This window comes from Perca flavescens, chromosome 10 (assembly GCF_004354835.1).
Source record: "Perca flavescens isolate YP-PL-M2 chromosome 10, PFLA_1.0, whole genome shotgun sequence".
Taxonomy (NCBI): domain Eukaryota; kingdom Metazoa; phylum Chordata; class Actinopteri; order Perciformes; family Percidae; genus Perca; species Perca flavescens.
The window spans coordinates 6,822,336-6,836,532 of record NC_041340.1 but is presented as its reverse complement, the minus strand read 5'-3'; the positions used below and the strand labels follow the sequence as shown (position 1 = coordinate 6,836,532).

The 14,197-nt window shown below is 39.5% G+C and overlaps 1 protein-coding gene across 1 annotated transcript; it reads left to right on the top strand.

Annotated features, from left to right (window-relative positions):
- The first annotated feature begins 36 nt into the window (after positions 1–36).
- On the top strand, positions 37–12,125 carry spmap2l (sperm microtubule associated protein 2 like). Its single transcript, XM_028590188.1, has 8 exons — positions 37–336; positions 429–459; positions 3,040–3,096; positions 3,588–3,722; positions 6,870–6,998; positions 10,244–10,385; positions 11,304–11,438; positions 11,960–12,125. The coding sequence occupies exons 1-8, from the start codon at positions 318–320 to the stop codon at positions 12,089–12,091; spliced, it is 780 nt and encodes a 259-aa protein (XP_028445989.1). The 5' UTR covers positions 37–317; the 3' UTR covers positions 12,092–12,125.
- The last annotated feature ends 2,072 nt before the right edge of the window (positions 12,126–14,197 follow it).

The window sequence follows — 14,197 nt, the reverse complement described above, 5'->3', positions numbered from 1 at the left end:
GCCGTCGGACCACTTTTTATATCTGGAATCTGATCCAAACACACAGCGGCTCTCCAGAAATACAGCAGCAGCCGCCCTCACCGCTGACCTCGACGTATCCCTTTCTGTTTAACGTCCCGCCTCGGGAGTCTTGAGACGGCCAGATGGATGGGTTGAGTGTGCAGACTCCGGTTTCAAGGAGTCCTCAGGTTTGAACGCGGTTGCTAAGGACTCCTGACTCCATAGCAACAGCAGGAGATTAGTGTGACACCATCAACAGGCAGCAAGCCTCCAACCTGCTGTTGCTGCTGCTGCTGCTGCTGCTGCTGCAAGTTGAGATGGTGTCTGGAAAACAAGGTAAGTGTGCTTATTGATATGTGCAGCACAGTCTTCAAATATTTGTAGTCTCATATTTTCAGTCTTATTTCTTTTACTGTTGATCCTTACAGGGATTAAGTCCAGATTTGATCCATCAAACAGGTGAAGTAACATATTTTTTTTATGAATTTCCTTCATTTTTCACCTACCGTGGCTTGCATCAAAATATCTGGATACGTTTGTTATAAGAAAATAATGGCTCATTTTTAGTAACTATTGAATAGAGTGCTTGATCATTTGTTTATTTACTCATTTCTATATATATTTCAATTCAATTTTATTTATAGTATCAAATCATAACCGGAGTTATCTCAGGACACTTTACAGATAGAGTAGGTCTAGGCCACGCTCTATGATATACAAAGTATATATACAACAATTCCAGTAATTCCCCCAAGAGCAAGCATTTAGTGCGACAGTGGTGAGGAAAAACTCCCTTTTAGGGAGAAACCTCCGCAGACCCAGGCTTTTGGTAGGCGGTGTCTGACGGTGCCGGTTGGGGGTGTGATGAATAGTGGCAATAATAGTCACAATAAAGATAATGGAACAGTGACTAGAAATAGTAGTTGTAGTAGTTCATGGCGTAGCAGGGCACTGCAGGGCGTTACAGGATGTAGCAGGGCACAGCAGAGCATAGCAGGGTGTAACAGAGCATAGCAGGGAGTGCAGCAGGACCACAGCAACAGCTGCAACCATGATTTAGGTGCCACCCTAATCCAAGGAAACATGCTGGGTGAAAAAAAAACATAAGGACTCCGGCGAATAAGCTCCCCAGAGCTAGGTTAGTAACAAGTATTTCTGGGAAATGATATATATATATATATATATATATATATATATATATATATATATATATATATATATATAATAATAAAATGTACACATATAGTGCACCCAGATAGCTCAGTGATAGTTCACTCCTTGACGCAGCAGACCGGGGTTTGACTCCAATGTGCGGCCCTTTGCTGCATGTCATCCCCCCCCTCTCTCTCCCCTTTCATATTTTCATCTGTCCTGTCAAAAATAAAGGCAGAGGGTGTCCTCTAGCTCACCCAGTAAGAGTGTTCGCTCCATGTTGGCTAAGTCCTGTAGCGGCACGGGTTTGAATCCGAGCTGCTTCCCTTTGCTGCATGTCATCCCCCATCTCTCTCCCCTTTTCGTGTTTATCCACTGTCACTACTACTAATAAAGGGAAAAGCCCCAAAAAATAATTAAAAAACAAATACATAAAGGCCTAAAATGCCCAAAAAATAATCTAAAAAAAAAAAAGTTAGCCAAAAGTAATGAATAGACATTTGAATCAATAGCAAAAAATAATAGATAAGGAATGGGAACTACCACGCGGTTTAATATTGGAATGTGTATAGCATATTAATGTCATCTCTTAAATTTCCTTATATAATTCTTTTATCTATTTCATTCAAATAGATTTTTTCTGCTTGGATTTGTTTCTTACCTCTTAGTCTGCCTCTGTGCTGCTGAAATAGTTACATGTAATTAATTAACAATTGCAATTGCAACAATTTTAAGTGATAATGTGTATAAGGAGTTGGGAACCACTGGTATTGCAGTATATAGCAGTTTAATGTAATCTCTCTTATTTTCCCAATTTTCAATGTTTTATTATTTCATTTAAATAGTTGTTTAGCTGATTTTCTAACCTCTCTGTGCTGCTGTAATGTGTTATTTCCCTCTCATGTATTGCCTTATTTTATTTTTTATTGTAATGTATTTACACATTACTGGGCAAAATGTGTCGCTGTCCACATACTTCATTTCTGTTTCCCACCTTTTTTGGTAACACATTATTTAAACCCCTATATTTAGCATTTCGAAGCAGCACATAGGCATTCCATAAATGTTTTTTAACACACTGTAATGTACCACAGACCATAGATATATGGTCATTTAAAGTATTTGATGTAGTTGTCAACAACTTTAACTTCTCCTGTGATGTGTCCTTAACTGGATCTTGGAATATAAACCTGATGACTGACACTATATTATAACACAGTTGTAGTTATGAATCTTGTCTTCATCAGATAAATTATAAAATCTGTACAATAATAGACTTCAAATGTTCTTATGTCTGCTGATACCTACATTGTAGTGTGTTATGAAACTGTTAATTATATGATTAAATGCCTATAAATGGTAAATATGGGATGTTAAAGGGAACATTTTTTTATGGGTTACTATGTCCATATCTCGTCCATATATAGACACTGTCACGAACATGTCATAAACATTATAAATAAGTCATAAACGATTATGACATAACGCTTCTTTTACTAAGTGTCATTAGGTTTTTGTCATGACAAGTTATGGTTATGGTTAATGTGTCATGTCACTCTTATGTAGACACCTTCAAGTAAAGTGTTACCGTTCATTTTCCTCTTTCAGTCAGTCCGGTGAAATGAAAAACGTATATTATGAAAATGTACGACTTACAGATAAACTTTGTCAGTTGTGCCTTCGACTTTGATTAGTGGTCGCAATGAGGTTTAGGGTTTGAAGCCAGTTTTTGGATGTCACAGCTCTGCCAGAAAGAAGAAAATCCTCAACACAGACGGGAAACCCACTGATTGATTGCATGTTCCCTGGGCCCAAAGTCTCTAAATTACACTTGTATTTAAAGCTCATTTGTGTGTTTTTTTTGGGAATGTTATGTTTTCCTGGCAGAATCTTGGAGCTGGCGCAGCACAAAACCTCAAAAACTGTTTGGGCCACAACTCCATGGTGAGTAGCTGAGTCATATAACATTTTTCCTCTTGATTAAAATCAGATTCTTTATTACATTATGTAAAAACAACTTTTCTGAAGGGTCTTGTTGGCCGTTTTTAATTGCATTCTTGGTTATTCTTGGTCTGTAAACACATCAGCGTTGCAGGATGATTTCTGTTCCAGCTGTTACATCATATGAAATTGCATGTTTGTTCATTGATCCGGTGTGAAATTGACTCTAAGAATCCAGGAGCCTCTGTGGTCAGCGTTTCCTTCCTTGAGTGCAGTTTCTTTAAACTACATAATTAAAGACAGATGTCTGGCACATTTTAAATGTGTGGTTTAAAAGGGCTAAACAATGGAAAAATGAACAGAGTTCACATTTGATTGAAAGTTTCATTCATTCATTTGGTAATTACCTGCCTGCTTGGAAAATATTGATTCTGCACCAACATTGTCATCATTGCATCTCCTCACTGAAAACTTTTCATCTTTTCATCGATCAGTGAGAAGCTGAGCTGGGGCAACCAGGAGCCAATATGGCCCCTCTCCGCTTCTGCGCTCGGAGCCTTTCCGAGCACAAGAATCCAATACCTAGCCAGGCACAAAAGAGACACCTCAGCAAGGGAGGACCACCGGAGGTAAACTGTAGCCTGTCTGCACCCTGAACATTATTGATGACTCTTATCAAAAAGGCATGAGAGGGAGGAAGGGAGGGGTTGTTTGTGCTCATCCTTCAGAGCACTTTACACAAGCCTTTTTACGCTGTGCTGCATCAACATGTTTGGAGAGATGTTTGCAAAGCTGAAGGGGGGTAATGACTTCCAAGTCCCTCGGATGTTCTTTGGCACAGACATGATTCAGAAAGTGCAAAGTGATGTTCACGACTGATGCCAGTTGCATCCCGATCAGAGGTGATCACCCCAGAGAGCTATCGGGATCAATTAGTGGACGAGAAGCTGTGATGGCAGCTCCAGTGGCTTTTATTTTGACATTGTTTTGTTGTCGTCCCCCCCCCCGCCTCAACTGTAACATTAAAAGCTCAGTAACAGTATGCATTGTAATTCAATCAGAAGCCCACACAGGAAGTGCAGCTCCCCGAACGAATAATAGCAGTTTACTGTAATTGAAGATGGCAGCAAACAACCTGCTGCTTTGGTTCGAAGCAGGAAGTTCATCAGAGATTCAGTGTGGACCAGCTGTGAGGAGATACTTGTCTTCAGGCCGGGACCTTTATAAAGCCTGAGCAGTTTGGAGCAGATTGGACGATTGTTAGGATAATTCAAAGAATGGACAAAATCACTGGAGTTCCCTTAAAGGGATACGCCACCGTTTGTTGAAATAGGGCTTATCACGGTCTCCCCTAGCTGTAGATAGGTGGGCCAACGCATTTTTTTGTGCATGCATTGTTTTAGTCCGGTGCAACACCGGCAGCATCGACGCTAGTTAGCTTAGCGTAGTGAATGGAATCCTATGTTGCCGGTTAGCATGTTGTGAGTAAAAGTGAGCCAACAAAAGACATAAAAACAACCTAATTACTTGAACTGAGACAAAAAATGTGTTGGCCCACCTATCTACAGCTAGGGGAGACCGTGATAAGCCCTGTTTCAACAAATGGTGGCGTATTCCTTTAAAAGATTGTTTACTTGCAGCAAGTAGAGTCAGTTTACAGCAACTCCAGCATAAGTACAGAAAGTGACTGAAGATTGTTCACAACAGAGTCTTTTTTTAAGGAGTTGGGAGTCAGGTTAGTTATTCGGTCATGCAATCAGTAGCTTTCTTCTTATCTCTGGTCAGGCCTGGCATCTCCTCCACATCCTGCGCTCTTTGCAAGGTCACTCAGCTTTCATGATTAACACATGAAAGACAGAAATACTGAAACAGAAATACTAAAACAGCAGTTTGGATGCAAATGGTTTAACAGAGAAACTGAAGCAAAACCGTTCTAAGCATCATTTTTCTAACAACAATGTACAGGCTAGTTACAGCCTAGTTACAAACCAGTTGTTGTCTGGCGAGGGAACATCACAATTTGCCGCCCTTCTGTGCCCACACACTGTATAATACAAAAGGAAAACGCCATGCCGCCACAGCGACGCCCTTTGACAAAATATCACAATGTTCAAATTGAAGCATCATCAAGGTGTTAAGGCTTTCCTGACCACTTTTGAGGTGTATCTGTTGATTTAGGCTGCTGAATACAGTGTGTATATACTGTATTGGCCTTTTTCTATTTATTTATTAGATGAATACTGAATCTACTCTCTCACTCATCAATCATTTTCAATCCAAGCTTATCCGGGGTCAGGCAGTAGCCCCAGCAGGGGACCCTAAACATCCCCTTTCCCCTAGCCACATTAACCAGCTCTCACTGGGGGATCCAGAGGCGTTCCTAAGCAAGGGTGGAGATATAATCTCTCACCTCCTCCCAGCTGGATGTGCCTGGAACACCTCCCTAGGGAGGCGCCCAGGCGGCATCCTTACCAGATGCCCGAACCACCTCAGCTGGCTCCTTTCGATGCAAACTAGCAGCAGCTCTACTCCGAGTTCCTCCCGGATGACTGAGCTTCTCACCCTATCTCTAATACTAAATCTAGATTGTGATACATGTGTTCTGTTGCTTCTGATAATTACACTGCTGTTCCACTCTAATCGCATTAACCTGCAGTCTGGTCCATTTTGTTAATTTCTAATCTGATTATCTGGCAGACTCTCTGGTCATTCTCCAGAAAATCCAATCCGTCACAATAATTACTGTTGTAATACCTCAGTATCAATAGTGTGGCAAAATGTAGAGTACGGCAGCTGGGCTGCAACTAATCATCCTTTTCATTATGGATTAATCGGAAGATTAATCTGCAGATCAATTCATCTTTTGATTTATAAAATAGTAAGAAAACATGCCTAGCGCAGTTTCTTAAACCCACGGCTGACGTCTTCAAAAAGGTTTGTCGTGTCCAACCAACAGTTTGCGATGGTTATAAAACAGAGAAAAGTGGAAAATCAACACAATTGGGAAACTTGAACCAGTGCATGTTGGGTATTTTTTATTTGAAAAATGACGTAAACAATACATTAATTAAGCAAAAAAATAATTCTTGTTCCAACTTCTTATATGTAAGGTTTAACTGCTTTTCTCTGTTTTAATTTTAATGTCTGTCTGTTTGTGGCTCTCGCCCCCAAGCCCATTGGGTCCTACTAAAGCCATTACAAAACTGGTCACAAATGACACTTATGAAACCGACTCAGAAATGGCCTAAAACTGCTGCACTTGGTTTTTAGCAAACATGACTTAAACAAGTAAATATTGCATTTATTGGGGACTATTTTCAGTTGGATTGAGTCAATACTTGTTAGTAGGATCAATTTAAAGTTTATTTTAGTTGTTTTATTGGATTTGTTGACAGGAAGAAAAAATAGAATGCCACCAGCCTTATCCATAACAATTAGCTTTGCAGAGATGATACATTCCTTAAATCCTTCAACATAATCTGATGGACTACATATTTGCTTTACGAGCAGAACAATGGGCCAAAATGAAATTGTCAGCAGGGAGCATTTGCCCGTGGTTATGTGTCATCCCATTGTCTGCACTAAGCGTTGAACAATTTTAAATGTTTTTGTGGGTACAGATGATTTTCCACTCGTACCTCCGTCATCAGCCAGACATTCATCCATTGTTGTGTATCTGCCCTCCTCCTTCTAACTTCTGGCTCAAGACATTCATTTGTCCCAGACACACGACACAACATACAATGGATGTGGTAATGGCTTGCATTTTCCTGCAGGAAGGAGAAGGAGGAGGAGGCGAGCTTTTCCAGGAAGACCCGACGTCCTTCCTCCAAGGCATCCCAGTACGAGCACATTGTCCGCTTGTCAACACCCAAACCCAGGAGCTGCAGCTCCCAGGAAGCAGGGTAAAAGCCTCATTAGACATCAAATACAACCACTTAAGTGAGGACAAGTGGAACTGAACCAAGCAAACCCAGGTCAAATTAGCGTTCTGATGTTTTGTTTATTTGAAAGCCCATTATCTAAGGGGCAGCTTCAGAGAGCAACACAGACCATATACAATACAATATCTGCTAAGTTATGTTGGAGTTGTGTTTTAATAATGTGCAGGTCAAAAGACATCTAGATGCTGAGATAATAACTAGGCTATATTTAATTAAAATACAGTTTTTAGACATCTAGGTTATATATAACCACGTATTTTACAGGCATTTTTATGCCTTTATAATAAACACATTTGTGCCTTTAACTGATAGGACAGCTGTAGACAGGAAAGGGGGAGAGAGAGAGGGTGGGGGGGGGGCGCATGCAGCAAAGGGCTACAGGTGGGAATCGAACCCTGGCCACTGCAGTAAGGACTGAGCCTTGGTATATAGGGCGCACGCTCAACCAGGTGAGCTACCAAGGCGCACCACGATTAGTCATTTGTCAGAAAATGGCTTTTGAGAATCGAGTGATTGTTTCAGACAGTGGCTCCCAGTCTTAAATACATAAATATGAGACAAGATGATTTAAAATTATTTCTGTTCCACAAAATGAGGTCCATATTTTTCTGACTTTTCTCTTTTTCTTCTTTCTTAGGAAATACTGATTACTTTCACCACTGCAGGCCTCTAGAAATATTTTTAAGAAAACAATCTAAGAAGGAAAAACATTCTTTGGTTGAAAGTTATAACCACAAGTAGACATTGTTTGTTTTAAGGGGTTGAGAGCCAAAAATGTAAGGATTTTCTGCTTTCCTACGATTTCTATAACTGTAAATAGAATATATAAAATATTTTTGGACTGGTTAATCACACAAAACGAGATGCTGCAGCCCTAAATGTAACTTAGGCTACCTAAGTAGAGTACAGTGTTAGTCAGCAGTAGTTTAAATAAGTTTAAAGTTGTTAATGTATTTAGATTTTTGATTTTTTGATTATCTTTTCTCCACTGACAGCAACCATTGGGAAACATTCACCATATCAAACAACTCATCACTGCTTCAATGTTAGAAATATGTCCAGTACATGCTCCAGCATCAGGTTTCTATTTTAGAGATTATTTCCACATCCAGCTCTTCAGTAGACCTTCATATTGTTGTTTGTTTTGGGCAGATTTGTGGCTTCAAAACTCAAAAAAAAATAAAATTCTCCCTCAGGGGGGGTCCACATACGAACCAAAGTCTAGAATTTCATCACTGCAGAATATAATATATCATATAGTTAAATATGAAAAGCAGAGGTTCTGCTGAGTGAGGAAGACAACGATTGGACATCTGTTATTTCAGTGTCAGACTGTGGGAGAGCGAGTGGAGACAATAGAGCTTATTGTCCAAAGTTCAGGACCCCTGGGACGCTCGCAGACAGCCGCGGAAGTCTTTTTTTAAAACCCTGAACACAGCAGCAGAACATGCTGAGAGATTTATCCAGTGTTTACATTCTGAATTCAATACACTAAATGAATATGTGCTTTTGTGATTTAAATAGTAGACATTACTTTGATAGCTGTTTTTAATTCCCTACACAAAAAATAATCATCACCATCTGTTGAAACTTAATCCTCTCATCTTGTTGCTCCAAAAAAACAAACATTAAAAGGTAAAAAAAAAAAAAAAACACAAAGCAGCATGTGGCAGATCAAAATAAAAATGGGGGGAATAAAAATGTCTAACCTGGTAAAATCATTACTGTAGTGAAAGTAACTGAAATTCTTTTGGTTTAAGACGTGTCCTTACATATAACTTAAGTCACTTGCTGTATTGTGAATAATATGTGTAGTCAAATAATGTAGGCTACTCAAATACTAAAGTACCAGCCTTCTGTTAAAGGTAATAGTGTTGCCGTCTGCAGCTGCTCTGTTACGGGGAGTTTCAACCGATCTTTAAAGTGCTCATATTATGCTTTTTGGCTTTTTCCCTTTCCTTTATTGTGTTATATATCTTTTTTGTGCACGTTATAGGTTTACAAAGTGAAAAAGCCCACATCAGCTATCCATACTAAAAGATGTATGTGCATATAGTATTGACAGAAACTTTTAAACACCCAGCAAATGGCTTTACAGTTACTGACACACACTAATTTCACAAAATTTAAAGTGCTGATATTTAGCTTTTTGGCTTTTTCCAAGTAATCGGTTTACAAAGTGAAAAAGCCCAAAGTCCACCCAAAGGGACTTACCATCTCCAACAGAAAACACTGTTCACAAACTGCTCCAAACAGCTCTATTGTAGTCCAGCCTTTACTTCAGAGACAAACGTGCATCACTTTGTAACACACGTTATAATGCTCGTCTAGCTGCTAGCGTGGCACGCCCTCATACTCTGCTTCTGACTGGCTAGTAGTCCTTACCTAGGTACTGAGCATGTGCGACTCCCAACAAAGATGGAACAGAAGTGCGATGCCTCACTCTGTAGCTAAAACAGAGAGCTCAACACACAGGGTGAAAAGAGGAGCTGCAGCAATGTGCAGTACAACAAAAATATGGTGTTTTTTTGAAAATTAAACCATGCAAACCTATTCTGATATAACCTCTAAATACAATTATGAACCTGAAAATGAGCATAATATGAGCACTTTAAGAAACTGTGTCAGTTACATCATGCATTTGTTTTATGAAAATGCATCTTAGAAAAGGCATTTAGTTGGTGTCTTGTCTTGAAGTCTTGTTTTTCTTAAAAACAAACGTTGAAACTTGTTTAAAGTGTTGAGATTCATGTTTTTGGTATTCTGCCTTTATCAGATAGTGGGACAAAGAGGGGTACGAAAGATCCCCAGCTAGAAACAAACCAGGAACGTTGCATCTCATTTCCTCATTTTTAAACGAGCTACCCAGGGATGTACAAAGAATTTCAGCCTTTGGCTGACAATAAAGTGGTATCGTATCGTATCGTATCTAATGCACTATGCCTCAAGGATGCCCCATCTGGGGTTAATACTTTAAACGTAAGGTCCACTTATTGTAGCTATATTCTTTCAGCTTTCCACTGTATTCAGAAACCGTCTTATTCTGGCCCTCTACAGGATACAGTTGAAAACAGCCATTCATTTATTTGTTTGACAAATACAGCTTAAAAAGAAACCTTTTAGACTTTTCAGATGTTTATTCCTAGCAGCATATTCCTAGCAGCAGTTTAAATGTTAAGTTAAATGTCGTTCTGCTGGTCCCACAGGCCTCCTCACACACTTCAGTGTGAGAAGAACTGTCCTATTTGGCACGTCGATCCCAGCGTGAAAACTGCTGTGATCACACCGCGACTGCTGCAACTCTCCAACCCCAAACTGAACCATCCACACTTCCTGGGCAACAGAGAGGTAAGATCCTAAAGCACTCATAAATACACTGAGAAAACCTGAACGGGCAATGCTAATAGATACTGTATATGTCAGCTGACAAGGAGCATCAGCATTGTTGTCTTTTCTTTTCATGCCACTTTCTACTTCTACTCCCCTACATTTCAGAGGGAGATATTGCACTTTTTACTCTACTACATTAGTCTGACAGCTTTAGTTACTAGTTATTATGAATTAAACTTCACAAAAATATAATGGCCTACAAGTCCAGCTGAAATGATTAGATGATTAATCACGTAGTTGATTGACCGAACTGTTTTGACCGTTTCCAGTTTCTAATTGTATGGATTTTTCTGCATTGAGTACTTTTACTTTTTAATACTTTAAGTAAATTTTCCTGATGATACTTACATACCTTTACTGAAGTAACATTTTCAATGCAGGACTTTACTTGTTAGTAGTTATTTTTACAGTGTAGTATTAGTATTCTTACTTAAGTAAAGGATCTGAATACTTCTTCTACCACTATATATAATAATCAATGAGAACTGTACCTTTTATTTTCAGGTATTTAGCTAAAAACACATTCTCTGATTATTTTCATTATATAAACTTACACATTGAATTTCCAGAAAGTGTATTATATTGCAGTACATATTAGTTTTGTATACCTCTTATTTACTTATTTTACTCTCTCTATTTATCTGTCCTTATGCTGTCCTTTTGTTGCTGTAACAACCAAATTTCCTCACTGCCTCTCTTCATCTCTCAAGTTTATCTTATCTAAATATGCCTTTGGTTATAAATGTCAGGAATGATGAACGCTTGAAATGGGATTTTATGTGATATTTGGCTATATAAATAGACTAGACTTGACTAGATAATAACCACAAAAGGTGTATGAATTCAGATTTTTTTCCTCCTTCTTGTGTTCCATAGAGTGTTGCGTCCATCGTTTCCTTGGCTTCCAAGACGGCTCAAATCTCTCAACGACTGGTCCAGCTGTCGCTGCCCAGACTGAAGCAGAGCAACATCTGCCATAAGCTTGGACGCCCGGTGGAATCAATCTGGACTGTAAGTGTAACAGCAGCAACTGATAAATCATCTCATTATTTATTGGTGCAATTTCTTTTGCCAGAAAACCTTGTAGATTCTTTAAAAAAAACAAAAAGAGTCTGGGATGGGACCAAACATTGCAACAAAGCAAGAACAGTATTCACTCGTCTGTATGTTTGACATCACACAATCAATTCAAAGTTTTTCCAGCTGTTTGAACCAGCTCTCCGTCATAAACTGTGGAGTTGTTTTCACGTGATATAGTTCTTTCAATGAATTGTGGAATTTTCCACTCATTATCATCAGCCAAATGACTATTGGATGCATCGTTTGCTTACACGCCACTGCCAGTGTATTGGCTCTCTGTCCTCCGGTTTTGCAGTCTGGCTCCTATTTTGATAGATGAAACAAGTGTGTAATGACAAAAGATCCTTTGCTTGAACAGCAGCTGAGTTGCAACATGAATAACGTATTTTAAGACACAAGTTTGGGCACGGTGTTCCTGTACAAAACTTTGTACTCTAAATGTCTGAATCCAGGTGTCAAAGTCAGCGAGGAGAGCCACAGCGAGTGCTCGTGTTGAAATGCTGGCTACACCAAAACAGCTTTCCACGGACTACATCCCTCCACGAGAACCAGAGTGGAGCCGAAACAACATCCAGTCCACCTGAGCCTCCTTCAACATCCCAGCCAAGTCAGCCCTCATCTAGTTTGCACTCTTTTAAAAAATTCGACATCAATTTTCCAAAGAATAAAGACAGTAATGATAATTATTGTGGACATTTAACTTATTTTGGTGCTTTATTTTAACGTGTCCAAAGATCCTCCTTTTCAATGTTTGCAGTGTATGTGTTTGCAGAAAAAATACTAGAGTAGTTTGAGTTTTCTTTATTTATTTTTTATTATTATTTGCAGTAATGCAATAAAACACCATAAACCACAAAAATATGAGAAGCCCTATCTATATCTGACTGCAAATTCCAAACAAATGAAAGAAAACTCAAGATGAGCAAGGACAGCAGGATTTAGTGACGGGATCTAAATGTCAGCATGAAAAAGGAACTAAAACAAATTAATATAAACTGTAAAAATGCCATATTTAAATGACACCATTTTTTGAATTGGGTACTTATGAACCTACCCGATTCTAAATGCTGTTTGTAATGTATTTCATGATGACCTTGATGAAACACCTCAGTCTTACAATAAAGTTGGGTAACACTTTACTTAAATGTATCTACATAAGAGTGACATGACACTGTCATGAACACATGACACATGAACCCTAACCCTAAAGGCTGTTTTATGGTTTTGCGCAGGCTCCACGCAGAGCTTTCGCCGTACCCTACGTAAGTGGCCTGATGTTTATACTTGTGCGCTGGTGTGTGCGTCGAACCGGCATGTATGTGTGGTAGAGCGAGGGAGAAGTGAGAGAGTGACGGCGATTAGCTTCGGAGCAAGTAGCGACTCTAGAGTCATAGTGAGAGAAACAAAGTGTCTCCCCTGTGTTTTCTGACCACGGTGGGAAATCTGTAGCAGGAGAAGTTAACTCTCTCCTTGATTTCATGTTGTTTATGAAGAAGGAGAAGCAGGAAACGAGTCGGGGGAAATGCAACGCTACCAAGCCACGGCCGGCGTCGTGCGTAGCTGCGACGTGTAGTTACATTTTTCGAGATGTGCACGTCACGCTACGCTGTAGGGTCCGGCGTAGACGCAGAGGACTCTGCGGTGGTACGCCATCGATTTGACGCACAACCATAAAAAGGCCTTAACCATAAAGTCATGACGTGTTTATGACATGTTCATGACATTGTCATGTCACTCTTATGTAGATACCTTCAAGTAAAGTGTAACCTAAAGTTGTTCTATATTTAAGTGTTGCTGGAGTTTTGACCTCTTAATACTTCTTTCCCCTCTCCATGCACCTTAGACTTAGATAAAGTTGTGTCAGAAACCCCCACTCTGCATCTACATTTTCCGAAAACCAAGATGAAAGATTATAAAAGTATTAAATATGTTTAAATTCCAAACTCAATTTGAGACGTCTGGAGGGGAAATGTAAATGAGAACAACCCACATGTGTGCGTCTGTTTCTTTGCCCATTCTGTTGATATTGTTACCATCTGTATAAAACGTTGAATGAAAAAATGTTGGACTGCCACACTAGAATTTATGAGGGATTGACGGTTTGAATCTCAGACCTTTTGAATAAATCAGAACAGAGAAAATGAATGATGTCAGGAATAAAAACATCAGCCTCAGTCTGAGGTGATCCACAGGGTTTTTGTTTTTCTTTGCCAGTTGACCTGGATTTTGCATTTATATCACCACCATGTGTGTATGAATCCTTGCACACAGGCAGCTCCAGGTCACTGGCTTTTATTTTGTAGGGTATTTTAGCCTTTAAAGAGTAATTATTCCACAGAGGCGACATTGTGCTTTCTTGGTCAGTTTCACCACTTCCTCTCCGCCTCTCTCTGAAGTTTTTGATTTGGGACAAATGTATGTCTGCCATAAGCAATTTCTTCCACTCTTGGATATGTTGAAAAGTGTCTCTTCAGGCTACTGTGTATGTGCAGTCTGAGTGTGAGGAACATTTTGCCAAAGCGTTTCAGAAGCTCCCCTTTCAGAGTTCATGACTTTTTGGAAATACCACAATCTTGCCACAGTTTAGTTTACAAAGAGTGCCAGGGCTTCAGTTTGGAAATCCACTGTAATCTCACTTACACTTGTGTAAGTGACTGTTGCATGCAGTCACAGTTGATGTGTTGGCAGGC